Here is a 24,760-nt window from a genome sequence, read left to right on the forward strand (position 1 = left end):
TCAGAAAACCCCTTCAGAGTTTTTGGCAAAAAGAAATCATTGCATCTGTGGAGCCCTTTCATCTACAGTTCAGTGGCTTGAAGAGGAGATGATTGTTTTTCCAAAACAAAATCCTAAGAGATTTAAAGTTTTCATTTCTTTTTGTATTATTGTTTTGGTCCAGCCTGGGGAACTTTTATTTTTCTAACAGACCATGTTCTAACAAAACTGTATATTATTTAACAGAAAATCTTATAGTTCTTGGCACCATATATGACATGTGATTGTATTCAATGGTGGTCAGATTTATCAAACCATCTGTATTTCTAATAAGGTAACGGGGTCCACATTATGTTATTACAGCCGTTTCTTTCAAGCATTGTTATTCTATATCCTATTCTCCTGACCTCAAGTTGTACTTGAAGGAGATAGGCTCTATAGGCTTTAAGATGCAGATGAAAAGAGTTGTATCCAACAGATGCAACTGATGCAAATCTGTTCTATCACTTAGAAAATGTATCAAACATATTCTAAAATCTATAAAGTGTAGCTACCTTAAAGGTAATTGTCCCACAATTAAATATTAATTTACACTGCTAGATCATGCAGAACTTATAGGGACACTTTGGTTATGTGCTATTAACGACCTCTCCTTAGGATAGGTCATCAGTAGTTGATCAGTAGGATAGGTCATTAGTAGGATCCTGGCTGAGCAGCTGATCCTCCGGCCTTCTGCTAGTGCAGCGCGGCTGGACTTCCCCATTGGTGGTCAGAGCTGGAAGTGTAATAGAACACTTGATCCCATTGGAATCAATGGGTCCGATGTCTTCTGTTACCCTTCCGGCTAGTCATTGCACTTAGAGCTGGAAGTGTAATAGAGATAATGAAGAAACTTGGCAGCATTACAAACTTTACATAGCTTGACAAAGACCATAAGGGTCGAAACGTCGCTGTAGGTTTTTCGTTATGGGTGAATAAATTGGAACATTTTCTTTTGCACTTACATATGCTACCAAGTTTCTTCATTGTCTGGATGACTTCAGGGGATTACGGTTCAGGTCCCACTTTGGCTACTGCATTTTTTCACTCCTACCCAGAGTGGATTACTTGATGGTGCTGCTGGTACAATTTTGTCTTTCTGTCTAGCTGGAAATGTAATAGGTGGCTTTGCTCCTATTGATTTCAATGGGAGTGAAGCCTTCTATTACACTTCTGGTTCTGATCACCGATCCGGACGCCCAACCCTGCTACACTGAAAGTGGTCCAGAGCATCAGCTGATCAGCGAGGAACCTGTGCATCAGACCCCTGCTGATTAACTACTGATGAGCTATCTTGAGGTAAGTAAATGACCAAAATGCCCTTTTAACAATTTTTCAATTGACATCATGAAAAAATGTTCCTGTGTTTAGATATTGGTGCTACATATCTATTATAGTGTCTCCTGGTGTTATTTTGATTCTTTCTCAGAATGTCCACTTAATGTATCCAGTTCCAGTGGTCACACATGCTCAGTAGCTCAGTCCTACCACCCAGATATCTCATACACGGCAAGTGCAGTATTACTGACTGTTGTGACGGCTATGTAATTACTTACTAAATATTTTGTTATACTATGTCTGATAAAGAGACCAAAATAGTCTTGAAAACTCTGGCTGTTAACATTAATTTTTTGTTAGTCATTAAATAATATCATATCTATAAGATTATTTTTGTTCTCCCACTGAGAGCAGTAAGAGTGTATGCATGGTTATCCTGAAATTATCCTATGAGTGCTGCCAATACTGTTGGCTAGCCAAAATGGATACTTTTTGGAGATATTTATACAAAAATGGTAAAAATATTTTTTGAGGCGGTATGCGGCGCGACCTCCAGGCATAATATAATTACATTAGATTTGTATTCCCAAACTTCTCTATTTATTAATTTAAACCAGCATGTATATGTGTTTTGAGGTTTATAAACCTCTCCCTTAGTACTTGCTGAGGACACACGTTTCTGAAGGATATAGCCTCAGCCTCATACTAAAAAAAAATGTCTTCCATTATTGTATATGTGGTTAAAACGTTTACCCAGTTGGATATAACGGTACTTGCATGTGGGCCACACCTATTATACATGAGGGAACCTCTCCCAGTGTCTATAGAATAAGGAAAAAATCCTTAGCTTACTACCCTTTCAAAAGAGGACATAGTTTTCAATGTCGTATTTCCATTATCTACTGGGGTTGCTTTGCCATTTGTCTCTACTATTCTGTACTTTTTGAAGCCTGGAATAGAAGCAATGCCATTAAAACTAGTTACACATGAACCAAAAGGCTGGAATACAATGCTGGCTTATATGTCCATCATACTTACAAGGGCATTAGAGAAAATAGTCATATTACATTTACACTCATACTGAATAAAATCCCATGGACCTCCTCCCTATAGCTAACCAAGATAAGATAAGGACAGTGGCATTCTAGCTACCAACGTATGAATTACAAGTGATTACATGCCCTTTCATTCTCCAAACTGCACTGTGAATAGCACTGCTGTTGGCTGCTAGTAGATTATATGTATTTTCGTAAGCACATCTATAATCATTGCTGCAGAATTTCAGAGTAATGCAGGCAATGCAGATGATATAATGGGTGTCATAATAATTCGGAATCCTGTTTGGATGACTTATTTGGATGGGTTATTCAAGAGCTGTATAAACAGGTACATCACCAACTTGTAAATATTCATTGGAAGACACAGCAAGCAAAGGAAGAAGTAATATGTTAACCCAGAAAGTGCTAAGCAAGTATCCCTTCTATTAAATATTATTGTTCTTTCTTTTAATACAAATATTTGGTCAACACTAGACTAATATGAAGCAACGCTTGTACCATAATGCTCTCGTCATGTACCAAAGTGGAACTTGATAAACTTTCTTCTTTTAAATACATGACGGAGCAATAAAAGTATCACTGTAATAATTACCTATATCGCACCGTTCAGCTGGTTCCATAGCACGTCACATGACCCAGCTCTGCCTTCTTAGCTGCCTTCTGCCAGCAGAAGGACCATTCAAGTAGCTACTATAAGTACAGTACTGTACTGTATGTGTGAGTACGAGCACCCTGAGGAGGGCTGCAGGGGAAAGCTTCAACAAAGAGAGCACTGTGACTACCAGGAGCCACAAGGGGAATGATAGGACTACCAGGAGCCACAAGGGGAGCACTATGACTACTAGCGGTCACAAGGGGAGCACTATGTATAGCAGGGACCACAAGGCATGCTGTAACTACCAGGGCCACAACAGCAGCCCTTTTAATACCAGAGACCACAAAGAGAGTGCTATGATTACCAGAGTCCACAAGGGAAGCACTATTGCTACCAGGACCACAAGCAAAGCACTATTACAATTGGGGCCAAAAGGGGGGCACTATTACTACCTTGAGCCACAAAGTGAGTGCTTATACTATCAGGGGCCACAAGGGGAATGATATGACTGCCAGGAGCCACAAGGGGAGCACTATGACTACTAGCGGTCACAAGGGGAGCACTATGAATAGCAGGGGCAAGAAGGGGGTGCTGTGACTACCAGGGCCACAACAGGAGCGCTATTAATACCCTAGGCCACAAGGGAAGCAGTATTGCTACCAGGAATTTCAAATGGAGAGCAGTATTACAATTGGGGCCACAAGGGGGGCACTATTACTACCTTGGGCCACAAAGTGAGTGCTTATATTATCGGGGGCCACAAGGGGAGTGCTATTACAATAGGGTGCTACAAAAGAAGTGCTATTACAATCAGGCACCACAAGGGGAGCTATTCGTCACATCGGCCACAAGGTTAGTGCTATTACTATTAGGGGAGTGCTTTTACTTCCTGGGACTGCAAGGGGAGTGCTATGACTACCATGGGCCATATGGTAAGTACTATTACTGACTGATAAAAAGAGTTTTAGGAAGAGGATACTACAAGTGTTACTGCTAGAAGGACTGCAACTATTATAACTATGATAAACCGGTCTTCTTCTGTGAAGGCGGATTACAGTTGCAGTTATAGCTGGTGACAGTCGGTGGCACTCTCTCCATTCACCTTAGTGAAACAGTGAGAAGTGCCAGCTGATCATGGGTTTTGTGGGCGGAGTTTAGCATTCATGAGATGTGGGAGGAGGATACTGTACTGTCTGAGATGCAGCCAAAGGGATTATGGGAGTTGTAGTAGGAGCAACACAGGAAGTCTGTGAGCAGGAAGAGCAAGATGTAACAACAATAATGTACAATGGATTCCACAGAATGAACAGAGAGTAAAAAATCAAGATGAAAGTGCAAAGCATGAACTTACTATAGCATTGTGTGATCATTTATGACTATTTTGAAATTTGAGTTTGGTCTCAGAAAACCCCTTTAAGAGAACAGCACTTGGCTGATTCCAGGCTAAAAAAAAATCTTATTTGTATAGCGCCAACTTATTCCGCAGTGCTTTCAGTTAATTTAGCCCTAAATGGGCTACATTGCTCATTTACTGCTTGTCTAGGCCCTGACATGAAAATAATATATTTTAATACATAATATGGGGATATAAACCTTTGTAAGGAGTTTACTCACTCGTTCCACTATTTACACCACCAAATGGATAGTCAGAAGAAAGTTGCTTTCTTCAAATATCTGCTGAGTTGTAATAAGGCTCTGTAAATGATCTTGAATTATTTACTATACATGAATAAGCTTTGGCATTCTGTTTATTACTGCTGTGTCGTAATAGTTTCCACTTATTATTCCATAATAGTAATTGAAATTTGCATTTATATAAGAAATCCCTTCTAAGGGGGATTCAATTTGTTTTTCAATCACAGGTCCGTGCGTCTGTTTCTTTCAGCGTTGACGTGGCTTCTATCACGACTGTCTCATCCAACAATTGTAGAAGAGTAGACGAATAGTTTTCTATACATAATACGCTGAGGCTACGAAAACGGATAATACTATACATCAGGCCTTATACAATACACCAATGCATAATGTATTAATATATGTTAATATGAAGAATGCATAGAATTCATTCGTGCTCTTCTGTTACTGAAAGTTTATATCTACGGTAATAATAATCTAAACGCATCCTTGATTCTAGATAACAGTGTTTGGTTGAGAAATACACTGAATATCCAATTATTTCCTATGTTGGCCATAGAAAACTAGTGGTATAGAATTGGCTGGACCCTATATAATAAAGCTGTTGTCAGTGATAGTCTATTGCTGAAAAGCAGATATTACTCAGATTTTAATGTGTCAATGGCTTTCATTTTTTAACCAGCTGCATACCGCTTAAATATTTTAAACATCATGAAGGTATGCTTCTATCTATTCACTGCTGTCTTTGCATGGCAGCTGAATAAACGTCGGCTGACATCTGAAGGCATTGCTAATCCCTGTGATCACGCAGTGGTTGCAGGGAATACTCCAGAGGCCAAAGACAGTGGTTCCTGGGCACATGATCACAGTAACGGGCTGTCAGAGTAGTCGATAAGATAAGTTAGGTCATAAAGAAAAGTTTATAAAAAAGTGCTCAACTCTTTTTTTAACACCTTCCAATTTTGACTGTGCCCCAGATACCATTGCACAATTAACATTTCTGTGATTAAACACATTGCTGTACCTGGACAGGGAGGTAGTAGTCATATTGGATCTATACATTACAAATACTTGTACCTAACATAGTCATAGTATGTTAGGCCGAATGAAGACAATGTCCATCTACTTCAGCCTGTTTCAACCTCCTTGTTGATAATCCAGAGGAAGGAAAAAGAAAAACCCAAGAGGCAGAAGCCAATTAGCCCTTTCGGGGACAAAATTCCTTCCCAACTCCCTAATGGCAATCAAACTAATCCCTGGATCAACCTCTAATAGTTCCAACCTGTCTGTAAGACCCGGATCAACAACCCGCTGGTGACCTAAAAATTATATCCTGTAATATCCTTCCACTCTAGAAAGACATCTAGTCCCCTCTTAAACTCTTCTATGGATTTTGCCATCACCACGTCCTCAGGCAGAGAGTTCCACAGTCTCACTGCTCTTACAGTAAAGAACCCTTTTCTGTGTTGGTGATGAAACCTGCTTTCTTAGAGACGTAGGGGATGCCCTCTTGTTACCGTTGCAGTCCTGGGTATAAACAAATCCTGGGAGAGATCCTTGTATTGTCCCCTCATGTATTTATACATAGTTATTTGATCGCCCCTTAGCCGTCTCTTTTCCAGGGTAAATAATCCCAATTTTGATAGCCTTTCTGGGTATTCCAGTCCCGTCATTCCATGTATTAGTTTAGTTGCCTTTCTTTGAACCCCCTCAAGCACTGCAACATGGCTTTATACAGGCCAACTATCAAACAAGCGATTCTGAGTGATAGTTGTCTCATGGAAATGTGGGACTCGGCAGAGTACGTAGCAAGAAATGACTCAGTAGTTAGTAGTCACTTCAATTCAGCTCACTGAAACTAAGCGACTAGTGAGCGAGTTCTCGCTCAGTGTAATGGTCAGTCTTTCATCTTTGAATGTCTGCCTATGCACATTGAATAGAGGCAGATGTCCAGAATAGATCTTTGGCACACTCCGTCTCCATCACTCCTGCGATACTTGTTGGAACAGCTGGCAGGCGCTCTTGCTCCCGACAGTAGTCCCATATAAAGGGATGAGACAGTAAATATGAAGTACACAGTCTTTCTCAAGCCAATTGTTTTTGGTGAACACTTTGTAGAGGGGAACTTAATTTTTTTCTAGATACAAAATAATTTGTCATTGTGAATAGATGTTACTGCAATTCCTTACCTCTTTGCCTATTATGAGACCTTGCCCCAAACAACCTGTAATTACTTGTATTTCAATAAAATCCATATCAGAACTTTTGTACTTTTTGTAACTTTACTAACTCTTCTAGAAATTTACCTACATTACTAATATGGTCCAGTTACTCTAGAAGTTGTTTTTTCTGCACAGAAATTAACTTTCATGCAGTAAAAAAATATAATAATGTTTATTTATATAGCGCCAACCTATTCCGTAGCGCTTACAAGACAGAGCGAGCAAAAACAAAATCATAGTTACATGTAGTAATCAATTGCTGGAAACAGTAGGGGTGAGGGTCCTGCTCCAACGAGCTTACATACTACAAGTAATGGGGTGATACAGAAGGTAAAGTGGCTGGAGATGTGCACGGTATGGCGAGGTGGAGAGTGTGGGATGCTATACACATAGTAAATGGCCAGACTTGAGCCGTATAGTGGCTGAATCGGTGTGACTGAAGGGGGCGGTTTATGGTGGCTAGCAGGGATTGCAGTTAGTAGGACAGGGAGCATGTTATCAGGCGGCGTACAGAGGGGTTTGGTTTAGGAGATATGGTATGCCTTACTGAAGAGGTGCATTTTTAGAGCAGGCCCAAAGTTGTGTGAGAGGACTGGTGCTGCTCTGGAGAAGTCTTGGAGGCGGGAATGAGAGGTTCGGGCCACAGGGGTGCCTAATCTCATTTCATAGCGAAGCGGAGGGCGCAGGTTAGATGATAGATTGAGATGAGGGAGGCAATGTAGGGAGGTACAGTGCTATGGAGGGCTTTGTGGATGAAGGTAGCGAGTTTAAATTGAATTCTGTATTTAACTGGCAGCCAGTGCAGTGACCGGCACAGGGCAGAGGCGTCCGAGTAGCTACTGGACAGGAAGATGAGCCTGGCTGCTGCATTCAGGATGGATTGGAGAGGGTAGAGTCTGGTGCAGGGGAGGCCGATCAGCAACGAGTTGCAATAATCGAGACGAAAGTGAATGGGGGCAACAGTGAGTGTTTTTAGCGTGTCCATAGTGAAAAAAGGGCGGATTCTTGCGATGTATACTTATTTTGTGCTAGTAACAATTATTTATTAAGGGGTGCTGATTAAGACCAGTTTCACACAAGTATATTGTAACACATCTATAATATAGATCCGTATATAGACGTGTTACAGATGATATTGCAACCGTACGCCATCACTATTGTCATCACCATTTGAGCTGTATTTGTTGTTATTGATTTTATTTTCTTCTGGGCAAATACAGATTTGTATTTGCCCAATAGAAAATATTGCAATAAATACAACTATGGAGGCAAATACTGTTAAAGCTGATGATACACTGATGCATCCATATTTTAGTCATTTTCCATTGACTATAATGGGTGTATTTTTCATACAAGAAAAAATATTGGCTACTGCACAGCACAAACCTGGATGCATGTGAAAACGGAATATCAAGAAAAGTCCCTTTAGGTGCACGGCTGGCCGTGAGTCAGGGGCTCCACATGATGCAAAAAGTGTAGGAAAAGCCAGCTCCTTAAAAGGGATTCTTTCTCACTACATAATATATAAAAAGTTACATAAAAGGGTCAGCTTAAACACAATGCCGACTCATACGCGTTTCGGGTCCTCGTGCATTTTGAGGTCGTCATGCTCACTATGCAGTGAACGAGGAGCATTTCTGCCCCGAAACGCGTATGCATGGGAATTGTATTTGTCCTGACCCTTTTATGTTAATTTTTACATATTATTTAAGAAGCATCCCTTTTTAACGATCTGGCTTTTCCTACATTATTTGCATTTTTAAAGCAGTATGGACAAAAGTATCGCATGCTACGCCTTTAAAACACTGCTGTGATTAATGCACAATAGTAAATAGATATATAGATTTACATTAGCTGTATTAGGGCCCACAAAAGACAAACCAAATACTTAACATTAAGCTAATCTGAAAGCGGGCTAAGATATTTTAATATAAGGACCCATAAAAGATATACAGACCATCTTCAAGCAGGCCAACATCATCTACAAAACAGATGCAGACAAAACACACATGTAAACGATAACAGCAAGAAACTAATATTTTAGAGAAAAATAAATAAGATTAAAGTGGATGGATTTTTAGTGTTTTTCCAATATTCTACTGCACTCACTGAGGCTTCATTCATATATGCTTTGGAGGTTCCATTAGGAGCCTCCTTTGCAGATCTTGTAAAGGTGCAGGAAAAATAGCGCAGTATGCTGTGGTATTTTTTTCCCAATAAATAATTTATCTCTAGTAGACCGCATGCTGTGTTCTCCATGGAGAGCCAGCAGATTACATTGTACTCATTAGCAGTCATGATGAGAACAATGTAGCTGCTTGCACAGCTGGGTGTGTGTCCAATCACAGGTTGGGCTCTGCAAACAGCTCCTGGAGGCTCATTTACATGCAAATGAAAATATAAAGTGTTAATGGCAATTAACACTTTACGCAAATAGATTGCAAAATCTTTTAATCTTCCAGTAGTTTGAAAGATTGTCTTTGCGTGTAAATGAGCCTTAAGGCTTATTGAACTCTATTGAGAAGAGTGAATTGGTTTATGCATGCTGCCTTCTGTCCGCTGGAAACAACCCCCAGGGATCGCTCTTTTAGGATATCCCTTGGGTTCTCATCTCCCTGACTCACATCAATGTAACTTTTTGACATATGTGATTGACTTTTCAGAGGATCATATCATGGGGACACTGCAAAAATATGCAGTAAAGACTTTTTGAACATCCAAGAAAGTGAAATATTTCTATTCCAAAAGTTGCTCTGTCGTGTCATTGGTTACTTGATCTTATAAAGCTGATTTAGTGTTAATGAGCACAGATGAAATACTGCAATGTTATCACCACCCTTATTTGAGAAAACTCAAGATGGTTAATTCTATACCATCTGCTTAAATCCTGCATTAAATGCTGATGGGTGGAATCATTTTAAAGCCTATGTAAGAATAAGCCCAATATTGGTTAAACAAATTATTTTCTCAGTAACAATAACAGAAGGAAAATAAAGCAAATTATGGGAGAGCGGATTATATACTCTGAGGATTTGTTATCCAGCAGTATTCAATCTAGGCAGTGCCTGTCTGCCTGTGTCATGTCTATTCTCACCGGGTTCTAGAACAAATCTTAGTCTAAGGAATATGAATTTGTCAATTAGACATATGTGAAAACCTGCTGTAGCATATGCAGACACTAATCAGTAGTGATAATATGTCTATATTTATATACTGTTAATGTAGTTAATGGAAATGAGCGTTTTTTCATTATTTTCATACTTGTGGATACTTCAATAAAGAACACCATGCATATATCATTTCATTTTACTTTAAAACACCATTTATTTATCAAACGTATAGCTTTTTCTATGCAATAGAACTATGGACAGCATTAGTGCAAATGACATGGGTTAACCACATTGTGTACAAGCTAATTCACAGCCCATTATGGACCTCATATAGATGCACTACTTTAAGGAGAGTTTGTCTCATGACAAAAAGTTTTTAAAGGGAGTCCATCAGTTTTGACCGTTCAAAACTGCTGACAATGCTATGTAGAAACTATGAAGAGGGGATAAGACACACCACTGTCCATGAGTGTAATGTCACCAGCACTAATAAAATAAAGTTTTATTCCTTCGTGCATCGTTGCCACACGTAGCATAAAAGTAGTCATTCTTGTAGAAGTGCTCTTCGCTCTCTCCATTGAATGGCTCCACAGCTCTGAGTGACAGTGGCAGTGGTCTCCTGGCTGGACATTACGACTGTCGATCAGAGCTCTAGAAGACCTCATTGGAAAGAAAGATGGAAAGAAACGTCTAATACACTTCAGTTGGTATTTCCCTCCATTCATCTTGCAAACATCTGGTGAGTTTCAAAGAAGATACTTGAGCCTGTCTATAGTAGTGCAAGGAGTGTCGTCATTGAACAGTTGAGCAATGGAAGAATGTTCTATTGAGTGAACATCACGCTACTCTGTCGTCAAATCAGATAAATGTACCTGGGTGTGGAGGATGCCTTGGGAACACCTTTTGCCTGAGTGTGTTGTGCCAACAGTTAAGTTCAGCGTGGGTTCTGTTATGGTTTGGGGATGTTTTACCTGGCATAGTGTCAGTTCGTTGGTTATGGCAAGAACCATGAACATGTAGATGTACCTTAACATTCTAGACAATAATGTGCTGCCGACAATGTGACGATAATCTGGGAATGGTCAGCAATACTTCTAAAAAGACAACCCGGCCTGTCACAGATCCAACAGTATTTTACGTTGGTTTGGGGATATGGATGTTCCACAATTGGACTGAGCTGCACAGAGTCCTGACCTGAAGCCTATTGAACATCTTTGAGACAAACTAGAATCCTTTGTACGTAAATATAAACAATGTCCATCTTCTTTGATATAACTCACTAGATGTTTGCAGGATGAATGAAGGGAAATAGTAGAAAGTATTCCATGGAGAATATCCAATGTCATTAAGACCAAAGGAGGCTGCCGTAAGCATTAACATTAGAGATGAGCGAGCACACTCGATAAGGCAAACTACTTGAGCGACTAGTGCCTTATTCAAGTACCTCCCCGCTCCCCCCTGCTCACCGCCGCAACTCACTTGTCACCCGCGCCGGCTGCCGAATCTTTAGAGACGAGCGGGCAGGTACTCGAATAAGGCACTACTCGCTCGAGTAGTTTGCCTTATCGAGTATGCTCGCTCATCTCTAATTAACATACTTTATGTAAATAAATACTACTTTAGATTTTTGTTCAGGTGTCTAATCTGTCTTCATGGTACAACACGAAGACAGATTTATACTGATTCAAATTGGCAATCGAATAGATGACAAGATACCAGCAGACTAGAGATGAGCGAACGTACTCGTCCGAGCTTGATATTCGTGCGATTATTAGGGTGTTCGGGATGCTCGTTACTCGTAACGAGCACCACGCGGTGTTCCGGTTACTTTCAGTTTCCTCTCTGAGACGTTAGCGCGCTTTTCTGGCCAATTGAAAGACAGGGAAGGCATTACAACTTCCCCCTGTGACGTTCAAGCCCTATACCACCCCCCTGCAGTGAGTGGCTGGGGCGATCAGATGTCACCCGAGTATAAAAATCGGCCCCTCCCGCGGCTCGCCACACATGCCTTGTGACTTAGCTGAGGGAAAGTGCTGCTGCTGGTGCTGCTGTAGGGAGAGCGTTAGGAGTCAGTGTAGGCTTCAAGAACCCCAACGGCCCTTCTCAGGGCCACATCTACTAGTGTGCAGTACTGTGTTAGCACAGTATTTTTTTTTTTTTTGTCCAAAATTGGATCTGCAGAGCATTGCGCCTGGCAATAGGGACAGAAGTGGGGGTTAGGCAGGGAGAGTGTTAGGAGTTAGTGTAGCCTTCAAGAACCCCAACGGTCCTTTCTAGGGCCACTTCTATCCGTGTGCAGTACTGTCCAGGCTGCTGTTAGCAGTGTTGCATATATTTTTTTTTTCTCAAAACCGGCTGTGCAGAGCATTGCACCCGGCATTAATACTACAGGGATAGAATTGTGTAGGCAGGGCCAGAAGACATTTATTATTCATTGAATACACGCAGTGGGGTCTTCCCTTTGCTAAAAAGGAAAAAAATTATATTTGGCCCGCCTGTGTCAGTCCTAAGGTCTGCGTGTACGTGTGTGCTGCGTGTACAACGTACAAAAATCTGACGCAACCAGCTACGCTTTACTGCAGCCTAGCGCCATTGTGTATCCTGACTGGCAAATACCTGCTCTGCTAGAGTTAATAACTCTGCTACACTATAGTTGTGTGACACTTTTTGAGGGCCACACCACAGATATTAAACTTCTTGTTCATTGAATATACGCAGTGGGGTCTTCCCTAAGCTAAAAAGGAAAAAAATTATATTTGGCCAGCCTGTGTCAGTCCTTAGGTCTGCGTGTACGTGTGTGCTGCGTGTACAACGTACAAAAATCAGACGCAACCAGCTACGCTTTACTGCAGCCTAGCGCCATTGTGTATCCTGACTGGCAAATACCTGCTCTGCTAGAGTTAATAACTCTGCTACACTATACTTGTGTGACACTTTTTGAGGGCCACACCACAGATATTAAACTTCTTGTTTTTCATTGAATACACGCAGTGGGGTCTTCCGTTTGCAAAAAAGCGAAAACATTATATTTGGCCTGCAGGCTTGCGCCAATTTATTTCCTGCCTGGGAAATCAAATCACTGGTAATACAGCATGCTGAGGGGTAGGGGTAAGCCTAGAGGACGTGGACGTGGACGTGGCCGAGGACGCGGAGGGCCAAGTGAGGGTGTGGGCACAGGCTGAGCTCCTGATCCAGGTGTGTCGCAGCCGACTGCTGCGCGATTAGGAGAGAGGCACGTTTCTGGCGTCCCCACATTCATCGCCCAATTAATGGGTCCACGCGGGAGACCTTTATTAGAAAATGAGCAGTGTGAGCAGGTCCTGTCCTGGATGGCAGAAAGTGCTTCGAGCAAGCTATCATCCACCCACAGTTCTGCGCCGTCCAGTGCTGCAAATCCGAATCCTCTGTCTGCTGCTCCTCCTTCCTCCCAGCCTCCTCACTCCACTACAATGACACCTGCTCAGGAGCGGGAACACTCCCAGGAACTGTTCCCGGGCCCCTGCTTAGATTGGGCAGCAGCGGTTCCTCTCCCACCAGAGGAGTTTATCGTCACTGATGCCCAACCATTCGAAAGTTCCCGGGGTCCGGGGGAAGAGGCTGGGGACTTCCGCCAACTGTCTCAAGAACTTTCTGTGGGTGAGGAGGACGATGACGATGAGACACAGTTGTCTTGCAGTGAGGTAGTAGTAAGGGCAGTAAGTCCAAGGGAGCAGCGCACAGAGGATTCGGAGGAAGAGCAGCAGGACGATGAGGTGACTGACCCCACCTGGTGTGCAACGCCTACTCAGGACAGGTCTTCAGAGGGGGAGGCAAGGGCATCAGCAGGGAAGGTTGCAAGAGGCAGTGCGGTGGCCAGGGGTAGAGGCAGGGCCAGACCGAATAATCCACCAAATGTTTCCCAAAGCGCACCCTCGCGCCATGCCACCCTGCAGAGGCCAAGGTGCTCTAAGGTCTGGCAGTTTTTCACAGAGACGCCTGACGACCGACGAACAGTGGTGTGCAACCTTTGTCGCGCCAAGATCAGCCGGGGAGCCACCACCAACAGCCTCACCACCACCAGCATGCGCAGACATATGATGGCCAAGCACCCCACAAGGTGGGACGAAGGCCGTTCACCGCCTCCGGTTTGCACCGCTGCCTCTCCCCCTGTGCCCCAACCTGCCACTGAGATACAACCTCCCTCTCAGGACACAGGCACAACCGTCTCATGGCCTGCACCCACACCCTCACCACCGCTGTCCTCGGCCCCATCCACCAATGTCTCGCACCGCACAGTCCAGCCGTCGCTAGCGCAAGTGTTGGAGCGCAAGCGCAAGTACGCCACCACGCACCCGCACGCTCAATCGTTAACCGTCCACATAGCCAAATTTATCAGCCTTGACATGCTGCCGTATAGGGTTGTGGAAACGGAGTCCTTCAAAGCTATGATGGCGGCGGCGGCCCCGCGCTACTCAGTTCCCAGTCGCCACTACTTTTCCCGATGTGCCGTCCCAGCCCTGCACGACCACGTCTCCCGCAACATTGTACGCGCCCTCACCAATGCGGTTAGTGGCAAGGTCCACTTAACTACGGACACGTGGACAAGCACAGGCGGGCAGGGCCACTACATCTCCCTGACGGCACATTGGGTGAATTTAGTGGAGGCTGGGACAGAGTCAGAGCCTGGGACCGCTCACGTCCTACCCACCCCCAGAATTGCGGGCCCCAGCTCGGTGCTGGTATCTGCGGCGGTGTATGCTTCTTCCACTAAAGCACCCTCCTCCTCCTCCTCCTCCTCAACCTCTGTCTCGCAATCTAGATGTGTCAGCAGCAGCAGGACGTCGCCAGCAGTCGGTGTCGCGCGGCGTGGCAGCACAGCGGTGGGCAAGCGTCAGCAGGCCGTGCTGAAACTACTCAGCTTAGGAGATAGGAGGCACACGGCCCACGAACTGCTGCAGGGTCTGACAGAGCAGACGGGCCGTTGGCTTGCGCCGCTGAGCCTCCAACCGGGCATGGTCGTGTGTGACAACGGCCGTAACCTGGTGGCGGCTCTGCAGCTCGGCAGCCTCACGCACGTGCCATGCCTGGCCCACGTCTTTAATTTGGTGGTTCAGCGCTTTCTGAAAAGCTACCCACGCTTGTCAGACCTGCTCGTAAAGGTGCGCCGGCTCTGCGCACATTTCCGCAAGTCCCACACGGACGCTGCCACCCTGCGCACCCTGCAACATCGGTTTAATCTGCCAGTGCACCGACTGCTGTGCGACGTGCCCACACGGTGGAACTCTACGCTCCACATGTTGGCTAGGCTCTATGAGCAGCGTAGAGCTATAGTGGAATACCAACTCCAACATGGGCGGCGCAGTGGGAGTCAGCCTCCTCAATTCTTTTCAGAAGAGTGGGCCTGGTTGGCAGACATCTGCCAGGTCCTTCGAAACTTTGATCAGTCTACCCAGGTGGTGAGCGGCGATGCTGCAATCATTAGCGTCACCATTCCTCTGCTATGCATCTTGAGAAGTTCCCTGCAAACCATAAAGGCAGCCGCTTTGCGCTCGGAAACGGAGGCGGGGGAAGACAGTATGTCGCTGGATAGTCAGAGCACCCTCCTGTCTATATCTCAGCGCGTTCAGGAGGAGGAGGAGGAGGATGAGGAGGATGAGGAGGAGGGGGAAGAGACAGCTTGGCCCACTGCTGACGGTACCCATGCTGGTTGCCTGTCATCATTTCAGCGTGTATGACCTGAGGAGGAGGAGGAGGAGGAGGAGGAGGAGGAGGATCCTGAAAGTGATCTTCCTAGTGCGGACAGCCATGTGTTGCGTACAGGTACCCTGGCACACATGGCTGACTTCATGTTAGGATGCCTTTCTCGTGACCCTCGCATTCAACGCATTCTGGCCACTACGGATTACTGGGTGTACACACTGCTCGACCCACGCTATAAGGAGAACCTTCCCAGTCTCATTCCCGAAGAGGAAAGGGGTTCGAGAGTGTTGCTATACCACAGGACCCTTGCGGACAAGCTGATGGTAAAATTCCCAGCCGACAGCGCTAGTGGCAGAAGGCGCAGTTCCGAGGGCCATGTAGCAGGGGAGGTGCGTAGATCGAGCAGCATGTACAGCCCAGACAGTGCAACAGTCTTTAAGGGCCTGGCCAGCTTTCTGGCTCCCCAGCAAGACTGTGTCACCGCTCCCCAGTCAAGGCTGAGTCGACGGGAGCACTGTAAAAGGATGGTGAGGGAGTACGTAGCCGATCGCACGATCATCCTCGGTGACGCCTCTGCCCCCTACAACTACTGGGTGTCGAAGCTGGACACGTGGCCTGAACTAGCGCTGTATGCCCTGGAGGTGCTTGCTTGTCCTGCGGCTAGCGTCTTGTCGGAGAGGGTGTTTAGTGCGGCTGGGGAAATCATCACAGATAAGCGTACCCGCCTGTCAACCGACAGTGCCAACAGGCTAACACTCATCAAGATGAACAAAGCCTGGATTTCCCCAGACTTCTCTTCTCCACCAGCGGACAGCAGCGATACGTAAGCAATACGTAGGCTGCACCCGCGGATGGAAGCTACGTTCTCTCTCACCATCCAAAACGGGGACATTTCTGCTTCATCAATCTGTATCTAATATTCCTCCTCCTCCTGAAACCTCACGTAATCACGCTGAACGGGCAATTTTTCTTAGAGCCACAAGGCTCACTCATAATTTTTCTAAACAATTTTTAGATGTTTCAATGCTCTGAAAAGCGTTGGAACTTTAACTTGAACCAATTTTTCGTTAAACTGGGCTGCCTCCAGGCCTAGTTACCACTTAAGCCACATTAACCAAAGCGATTAATGGGTTTCACCTGCCCTCTTGGTTGGCCATGGCCAATTTTTTTAAGGTACATTAGTACTGTTGATACAGCAATTTTTGTGGGCCCTCGCCTACAGTGTAATCAAATAAATTTTTAGCCTACCTGCATTAAGCACGACATTACTACCTCAGCTGTGTTGGGCAATGCAATGGGATATTTCTATGTACCGCCGGTGGGTTCCAGGGAGCCACCCATGCTGTAGGTGCACACGGAGTTTTTACTACATCTGTACACTTGAAAAGAACCCCAGTCAGACTGGGGCATGCAGTGTGGGCCGAAGCCCACCTGCATTAAGCACGACATTACTACCTCAGCTGTGTTGGGCAATGCAATGGGATATTTCTATGTACCGCCGGTGGCTTCCTGGCACCCACCCATGCTGTAGGTGCACACGGAGTTTTTACTACATCTGTACAGTTGAAAAGAACCCCAGTCAGACTGGGGCATGCAGTGTGGGCCGAAGCCCACCTGCATTAAGCACGACATTACTACCTCAGCTGTGTTGGGCAATGCAATGGGATATTTCTATGTACCGCCGGTGGCTTCCTGGCACCCACCCATGCTGTAGGTGCACACGGAATTCCTATTGCGGAGTTGTACCTGCCTGTGACTATTTATAAAAAACCGCGGTCTGACTGGGGCGTGCAGACACCTTGACAGAATGAATAGTGTGTGGCACATAGGTTCCCCATTGCTATGCCCACGTGTGCAGCTCCCGATGGAGGTGGCACAGGATTGGATTTCTCATTGCTTCTGTACAGCATTGTGGACTATCAGCCCGCCCCTTTTATGGGGGGGTCGCTGCCTAGCCATGCCAACCCTCTGCAGTGTGTGCCTGCTTTTCCTGTGGCAGACGCACTTATACATAGACATGAGGGTGGTGTGGCATGAGGGCAGCTGAAGGCTGCGCAGGGACACTTTGGTGTGCGCTGTGGACACTGGGTCGTGGGGAGGGGGGGTTGGGCAGCATGTAACCCAGGAGAAGTGGCAGCGGAGTGTCATGCAGGCAGTGATTGTGCTTTGTTGGAGGTAGTGTGGTGCTTAGCTAAGGTGTTCATTGCTAATGAGGGCTTTTCAGAAGTAAAAGTTGTTGGGAGGGGGGGGGCCCACTCTTGCCGGTATTGTGGCTTAATAGTGGGACCTGTGAACTTGAGATGCAGCCCAACATGTAGCCCCTCGCCTGCCCTATCCGTTTCTGTGTCGTTCCCATCACTTTCTTGAATTGCCCAGATTTTCACACATGAAAACCTTAGCGAGCATCGGCGAAATACAAAAATGCTCCGGTCGCCCATTGACTTCAATGGGGTTCGTTACTCGAAACGAACCCTCGAGCATCGCGATAATTTCGTCCCGAGTAACGAGCACCCGAGCATTTTGGTGCTCGCTCATCTCTACAGCAGACTGATGTAGCTCATCAGTAGACAGAACTGGATATGCTTTCTGTGGTCTTGTAATGTCACTAAATATCAAATAAGACAATATCAGTAACTTTCATCTTATTATGATTTCTCCATCCAGACTCATAGTACATGGAATTGTAAAAAGTGAATAGAAATGTCACACGATAAAAAATTAAATATTATCCTGATTGAAGCCATCTATAGAACATGGAATAACCCTCTAATGAAATTGCTGTTTCAAAGGGCCACTTCAGTGTTTTGTTTTTATTCATTCGTTATGTAGTTATCCCCCAAGTATATATTAGTTGGCTAGTGTTACCTTGGTTAATTATTTGTTTCTGTCTGAAACTCCTGGCCTCTTTTTCCTCAGATGGTCATATGATCTCAGTTCGGACCAGCTTAGCTCTACTTGGGGGCTATGTTTTCATTTTCTAGTCAGATTCTCAGTTTGTGCTGTTACATGGATCCACCACAGCAACTGCTTGCCAGGGGACACAGGCACTCCTGTCATAACCACTGATGATGATCACACAGTTATAATAGAGGAGATTACAGCTCATGCTCCTAACTGTATACTTATAATCTGTAGTTTATATAGGTAAATACAGAAGGTAATAATGATTAAACTGTACCCCCAGTAGACAGAATGGATAATCTTAGCTAAATGCTGTGCTGATGCATCATGGGATATAGGTAAAACTGAAAGTAAAAAATCTGAGCCTCAAGATGATGTCTGATAAGCATCAAACAGGGGGCTTCACTTCCTGGAATGACTGGAATACACAGAGGTGAAGTCCAGACTGACAGGCAATCAGGTAAGGGAGGGCAGCGATGGAAAACTTTGTTTTTGCTAGAGTGACCCTTTAAGGAAGAATAATATACTATGACTCATTCTACTACACTGTATGAAATGAACATATTTATTGAAGCTCTATGCAGTTGTCATTAGAAGAGGAGAATTTAATTTCTGAAAGTTAAAAGGCCTTTGCCAAGAGACCAGAAGCACATTAAGTAAGAATATCTCGAATATTTCCATAAAGAGTTAGAGGGTACAAGACCTCCTGCTATAAAGCTCCAAGAATCAGAGCTTGGTTGTATACTGTGTCTGTCATCCAGCTGAAAATAACATTTTAGTGGAATAATGTGAGCTGCTGTCTGTTAGCTCTCTGCCAATCAGCTTGACAGGACTGGACTCAACATTGGCTAATAGCAGACATACAGGGCTTTACATGCAATATTCCTCTCAAATGTCGGTTTCATCTGGGCTCCAGACACTTTATTCAGTAACCCACAGTTAATCTTAAAGGGGTATTACCATTTAGGTCCAATATAGCTCAGATGAGAATACCCCTTGGTATGCCGGATGGCCGGAAATATGGAAACAGTCAGGAAGGCTATGCTATACTGTTTCTGTAAGTCTCATAAAAGTGACTATGAGAGCCCACTCAAGACTCCGTCCTCGGCCCCCTCCTCTTCTCCATCTACACAAACTATTGGACAAACCATTAGGACATTTGGCTTTCAGTACCATCTCTATGCTGATGACACCCAGTCATACACCTCTTCCCGCGACATCACTGCAACATTCTTCCAGAATGCTGTTTCCATCCACCAATTACTACATGTAACAGTGTTTTTTGTATCTTTGTTTTTTGTATTTGTCCTTCCCTGTATTGTAAGCGCTGCGGAATATGTTGGCGCTATATAAATAAAGATTATTATTATCATTTTCACGTTTGTGCTAGAGGCTCAATTTAAAGCCTCCATTGCAGAAGTGCCTCAAAATGCCAGACAACAAAGCACAGGATGTTGTGCTATTTTGACCGGGAAATTCTGGAAGGTATGATGGAAGATGGATGGACTTCACTCTACTGAATGGGGTCTGTCAGGTGCCATTAATTTCTGTCATAGGATGAATCCGGCATTCTGATTTCCTGATCCCATGACAGAACAGGAAAACTAAAAGCTACATACTATTGTGAACACAGCCTTATCCTGTCTACAATTATATATTATTATGCTATGTCTTGTCTGCATACGCATGTATGTGTGTATCTATATAATTTTTGGGGTGAAGGGTGGGCATATGTATTGAGGCTTGTGTCCATGAATTTTTATGACTCTGGTAATGTTCCTGGCTGCTCGTAACTCATTAATGGGTCACCTAAGCAATGCAACTGAACGGTATGGAGTGCTCATGTGAAGCAGGACTGGGGAGCCCAAACTGAGCTTTTAGTTACGCCCCAGGGTGTACAATAAAGAAATAAACTGTATTCACTCCTATGTGCAGCCCCACTGATTTAACTCCCACCCATCCAATCCTGGAAGTGACTGCAGCAGTTACATGCAATTTATGGCTCATCTGACCCCTCAGCCAATCACTGACTGTAGCAGGTATTTGTGCATAAATGGCACATGACTGCTGAAGTTAGTGACTGGTTGAGTGAACATGTGAGCGATGAGTGGCACATGACATCTCCAGTCGCTTCCAAGACTGGACCAGCGGGGATCAGACCGACAGCTCTCAACCAGAAAGGGAGCATTTTCTTAGCCCCGCCTATTTCTTGACTTCCTATCAATAGTAGTGATTGTTATATTCCACAATATGGTGCCTCTGTTAGGTACTTTTTTCTTGCATAGATGTAAGACTTTAAGGGGAAGATATCGCCATAATATCGCACTCAATGAAGCATGGCAAATTATTATTATTTTTAAATTTCATATAGATGAAAAAAATGTGGCTTTATATACTAGTAATCAGAGGCTCATAGAGGTACAGTATAATATGGATCTGTGCAACACAGATCTGTAATACAACTAGCCCTAAATAGTATATCTGAAGTCCTGTCAGTGCAGAGGGATCAGCCCTATTCTAATTTGCACAGGGAAGGAGTAGAAGTAATGAGATGAAACTGAAAGGGAGGAGACACAGATTAGATATTAGACAGTGAGGGTGATCAATGAGTGGAATAGGTTACCACAGGAGGTGGTGAGTTCTCCTTCAAGGGAAGTCTTCAAACAAACGCTAGACAAATATCTGTCTGGGATGATTTAGTGAATCCTGCACTGAGCAGGGGGTTGGACTGGATGACCAACTCTACTGCTCTATGAATCTAGTAACTTCCCTGACAAAATAGTCATCTTCAGTTTCAAAGTAAATGCTAGTTAAAAGTTACCTATAAGATTTCTTGATTTCATCATGAGTTGACCCTTTCTCCAAGCCAAGAATTTGATACAAGGCCTCTCCAGATGTTGACAAAGAACGCTGCCTTTGTTCGGTCATTTTGACCTGAAATTATTTTGATAAAATTAGCATTTATTTTATCCATAAGAAAATATTTTGACTGAATAGACGTAAAATATATCACAATAATATCAATTGCTAACGAACATTAATTAACTGATTGTTTTCAGGAAGTTTTGTGAATTTATAATTTACTAATAAAATTTAGTAAATGTGTACTGTAGCTTTATCTTATCACTGCACCCAAATGTAAAAAGAGATAGAGATAAGATGTGAAATCTCAGAAAATGGAAGATGATTTCAATTCCTTTTTTAAACAGGATATTAACCCTTTACAGATCAGAATGTTTTGGCACTAAAGTGCCACACACTTTTGAAGAGAACCTGTTACCCGCCTTAATCACTATAAACTAAGTTATGGTTCTGTTAGGGCAAGGAGCCGGGTGCTGTATTTTCATACTCACCCACTTCCCAGTTCCTGTGCTCTCACCCGTGAGTCCGCGTGCCAGTCAAAAATCCACATTCCCGTGCTTGTCTGACTCTTTTGAGAGTCGCGTCTGTGCGCTCTCTTATACAAGCCAGTGTTAGAGAGCAACCATGGGACTCTGAAAAGAGTTAAATTTTCGTCTGGTGTGGACTTCACAGGCTGGCAACTGTGGGAACCAGGAAGCCAGCGAGTATGAGAAATACAGCACCCAGCTCTCTACAGCATCTGCCATAACAGCGCTATAAGTTAGTTTATGGTGCTTTAGGCGGGTGACAGGTTCCCTTTAAGCACTTTTATGCATGTCGTGGTTTTACGACTGTATATTTTCTTGGACTACCAAAATTATAGTTCCTGTGTTTTTTTTTTCATGACATATGAGGCTGAATTTTAATATCTTTTTTCACTGATTTTATTTCCATTTTTTTCTTCTACTAGTTGTAATATAGAAAGTTAACATAACATTTGTTTTCTTAATTTATAGTTCTTTAATTTAAAAAATTGTAAATTAGCGCTGAAATAAAGTATAGGAATGAGTTGCCCAATTTGGTTTTGCAAATTTTGATATATAAATTGTATGGTCTCAGATTACAGGTTGACTGTGGCAACGGTTTAGGTGGTGTGGTTGTTTTTTTTTCTTTTTTATGATATATTTTATTGATTTTTTTAACTTATTTTTGTATGTATTTATTAACATATGTTCCCCCCATGATGTCATATACGACCTCTGGGGGACTTTCACAATGTATTTTCTTTTTTTATTGAGCAGTTTCAACTGTAACTGGGACATCCTTCGGAGCTCCAATTACAGGGAAAACAGTCCCCTTTGGTGGCAGAGCTTATCTGGAACTGCTAAGACCCAGCAGCTCTGCCATGACTGGGGGTCACCAGTGACCACATGATTGCTGGGTCCATTAGAGGAAATGACACTGCCACTTCCTCTACTCTCTATATAATGGGCATTGAGCCCTATGCATGCTGGGAAATACAAGACAGAAGAGGTTATAAACTGCTTCTCCCTTCTCTTTGGGGTCCTTGGCTGAGCACCCGATCTGCTCCTGCTAGACTGCAGAAGCTTTAAAGCTGCACCATATATTTACAATAGGGTGGATTTAAACCCCAGAACAAAGTGCCATATGTATACAGCGCTTGGTCCTTATTGGGTTACATTAAAGGTACATTGAACAAAACCTTTACACTGTGCTATACCTAGTACAAGGCCTGAGTGGGTGCTGCACTACACAAGAATTAATGACCCCGGAGAGTGAAACCTTGAGTCATGATTCACACTCCTGTGAATGGAGATAAGCTGCAGTGCTACATGCAGCCCATAGAAAAGAGTGGCACTGTTTCTGGAAGAAAGCTGCCATGGTTTTTAATTTCATATAACCCCTTTAACCTCTTGAAGCAAAGTCTGAATTGGACAGATTTCCACAAATTTCAACACATAACAATATATTTAATTGAGGTTGTAAGAATGAAACATCCAAAGTGGTAAAACATATTGTAGTCTGTATTAAAATAACACAAGTATAATGAATTCAATTTGCCATTGTGAACAAAGTGGTTTTAGTTTTGTGTTGTATGATACCTGAAGGAATTATGTTGCTCTTCTGTAAACTAACTCCACCAGCCAAACCTTATATGCCGTAGGGAAATCTAACGGCAATCATAGGTGATAAAGTTCATTACTCATTTCCTTTCTGTTTCATGTTTTATTGACTGGCTTACAGCTTAAGCGATTTAGCATCAATTCAATTTATTCTTATTGTTTCTTATTTGTCTCTTTATGTAGGCCAATAAATACCTCGTTTAGGATACCCTGGTGTTCTATGCTTTTTTTTTTTTTGAACATGGAGAGGTTTAGGAAACTCGGTGTTAAGAGACATACTGAAATATTAAATCACAAAATGAAATAATGGGTTGCAGTATATTATTTTGTAACTTTTAGTAAATTGCTCTTCTATTCTGGAGCCAGTCAGCCTAAGCTTTCAGCTGCAAGAAACTAAATCCACTGTTCATTTATAATTAATCAAGGCAGGTAATAATCAGTATCCCGACAGTAAAATAGTTGTATCATGCAGAGGTTTAAGGCAGTCCGTATATAAAGTGCAGGTCAGTCTAGAGATGATGCAGATACAATTGTGCATTAGAGAAAATGAATTATCGAAAATTGTTTAACCACTTAAGAACCAAGTCATTTTTTACCTTAAAGGGGTTGTCCAGCTTTAACATTTGATGGCCTATGCTCAGGATAGGACATTAATAGTAGGTTGATTGCGGTCTGCCACCATGGACCACTGCCAATTAACTGTTCACCGGGCCAGTGTGTCTGTGCACAAAGTTGTGTGCAGGAAGCACATAGTTCCATTCAAAGTCCAGTGAATGGGAACTTTGTCTGCAATACCAGGTCGAGCCACTGTAGTGGGAATGGAGCTGTGTGCTTCCTGCATCGGTCTGGGATCTCAGTGGCAAACTCCCAACAATATATTGTTGATGGCCCATTCTGGTGATATTTTAAAGCTGGAGAACCTCTTTGAGGACCAGACAAATGTTTTCATTTATGCATCTTGCAATTCCAGATTCTAAAACTATTTTATTCTTTTATCAATGGGATTAAATAAGGCCTTGCTTTTTGGGGGACATGCTGTACTTTTGCCTTTGTGGGAAATGCATACAGTTCCTCCATGTTTTGTCTTTTCTTCATTTGTAACCTAAATTAAATGAACATATTTAAGTAATAGGTTGCTATGCACATGGGAATACCAAGTATGCGGGGATTATTTCATGTTATATGTATTTTATTAAATAACATATACTTTATTTGAAAAATGCATAACCTAAATGCAGCATTGTGCACCAAGTAGTATGCCAACATTTCGGGACAAAGA

At 43.4% G+C, this 24,760-nt stretch overlaps 1 protein-coding gene across 1 annotated transcript in view; it reads right to left on the bottom strand.

Annotated features, from left to right (window-relative positions):
* DNAJC5B (DnaJ heat shock protein family (Hsp40) member C5 beta) overlaps positions 1–21,424 on the bottom strand; it is a 54,862-nt gene extending 33,438 nt beyond the window's left edge. Inside the window, exon 1 of the mRNA XM_066578997.1 lies at positions 21,318–21,424. Coding sequence (XP_066435094.1) covers positions 21,318–21,424 — 107 coding nt within the window. The remainder of the gene's footprint in view (positions 1–21,317) is intronic.
* Between the last annotated feature and the right edge of the window lie 3,336 nt (positions 21,425–24,760).

Source organism: Eleutherodactylus coqui, chromosome 9 (assembly GCF_035609145.1).
Source record: "Eleutherodactylus coqui strain aEleCoq1 chromosome 9, aEleCoq1.hap1, whole genome shotgun sequence".
Classification (NCBI taxonomy): domain Eukaryota; kingdom Metazoa; phylum Chordata; class Amphibia; order Anura; family Eleutherodactylidae; genus Eleutherodactylus; species Eleutherodactylus coqui.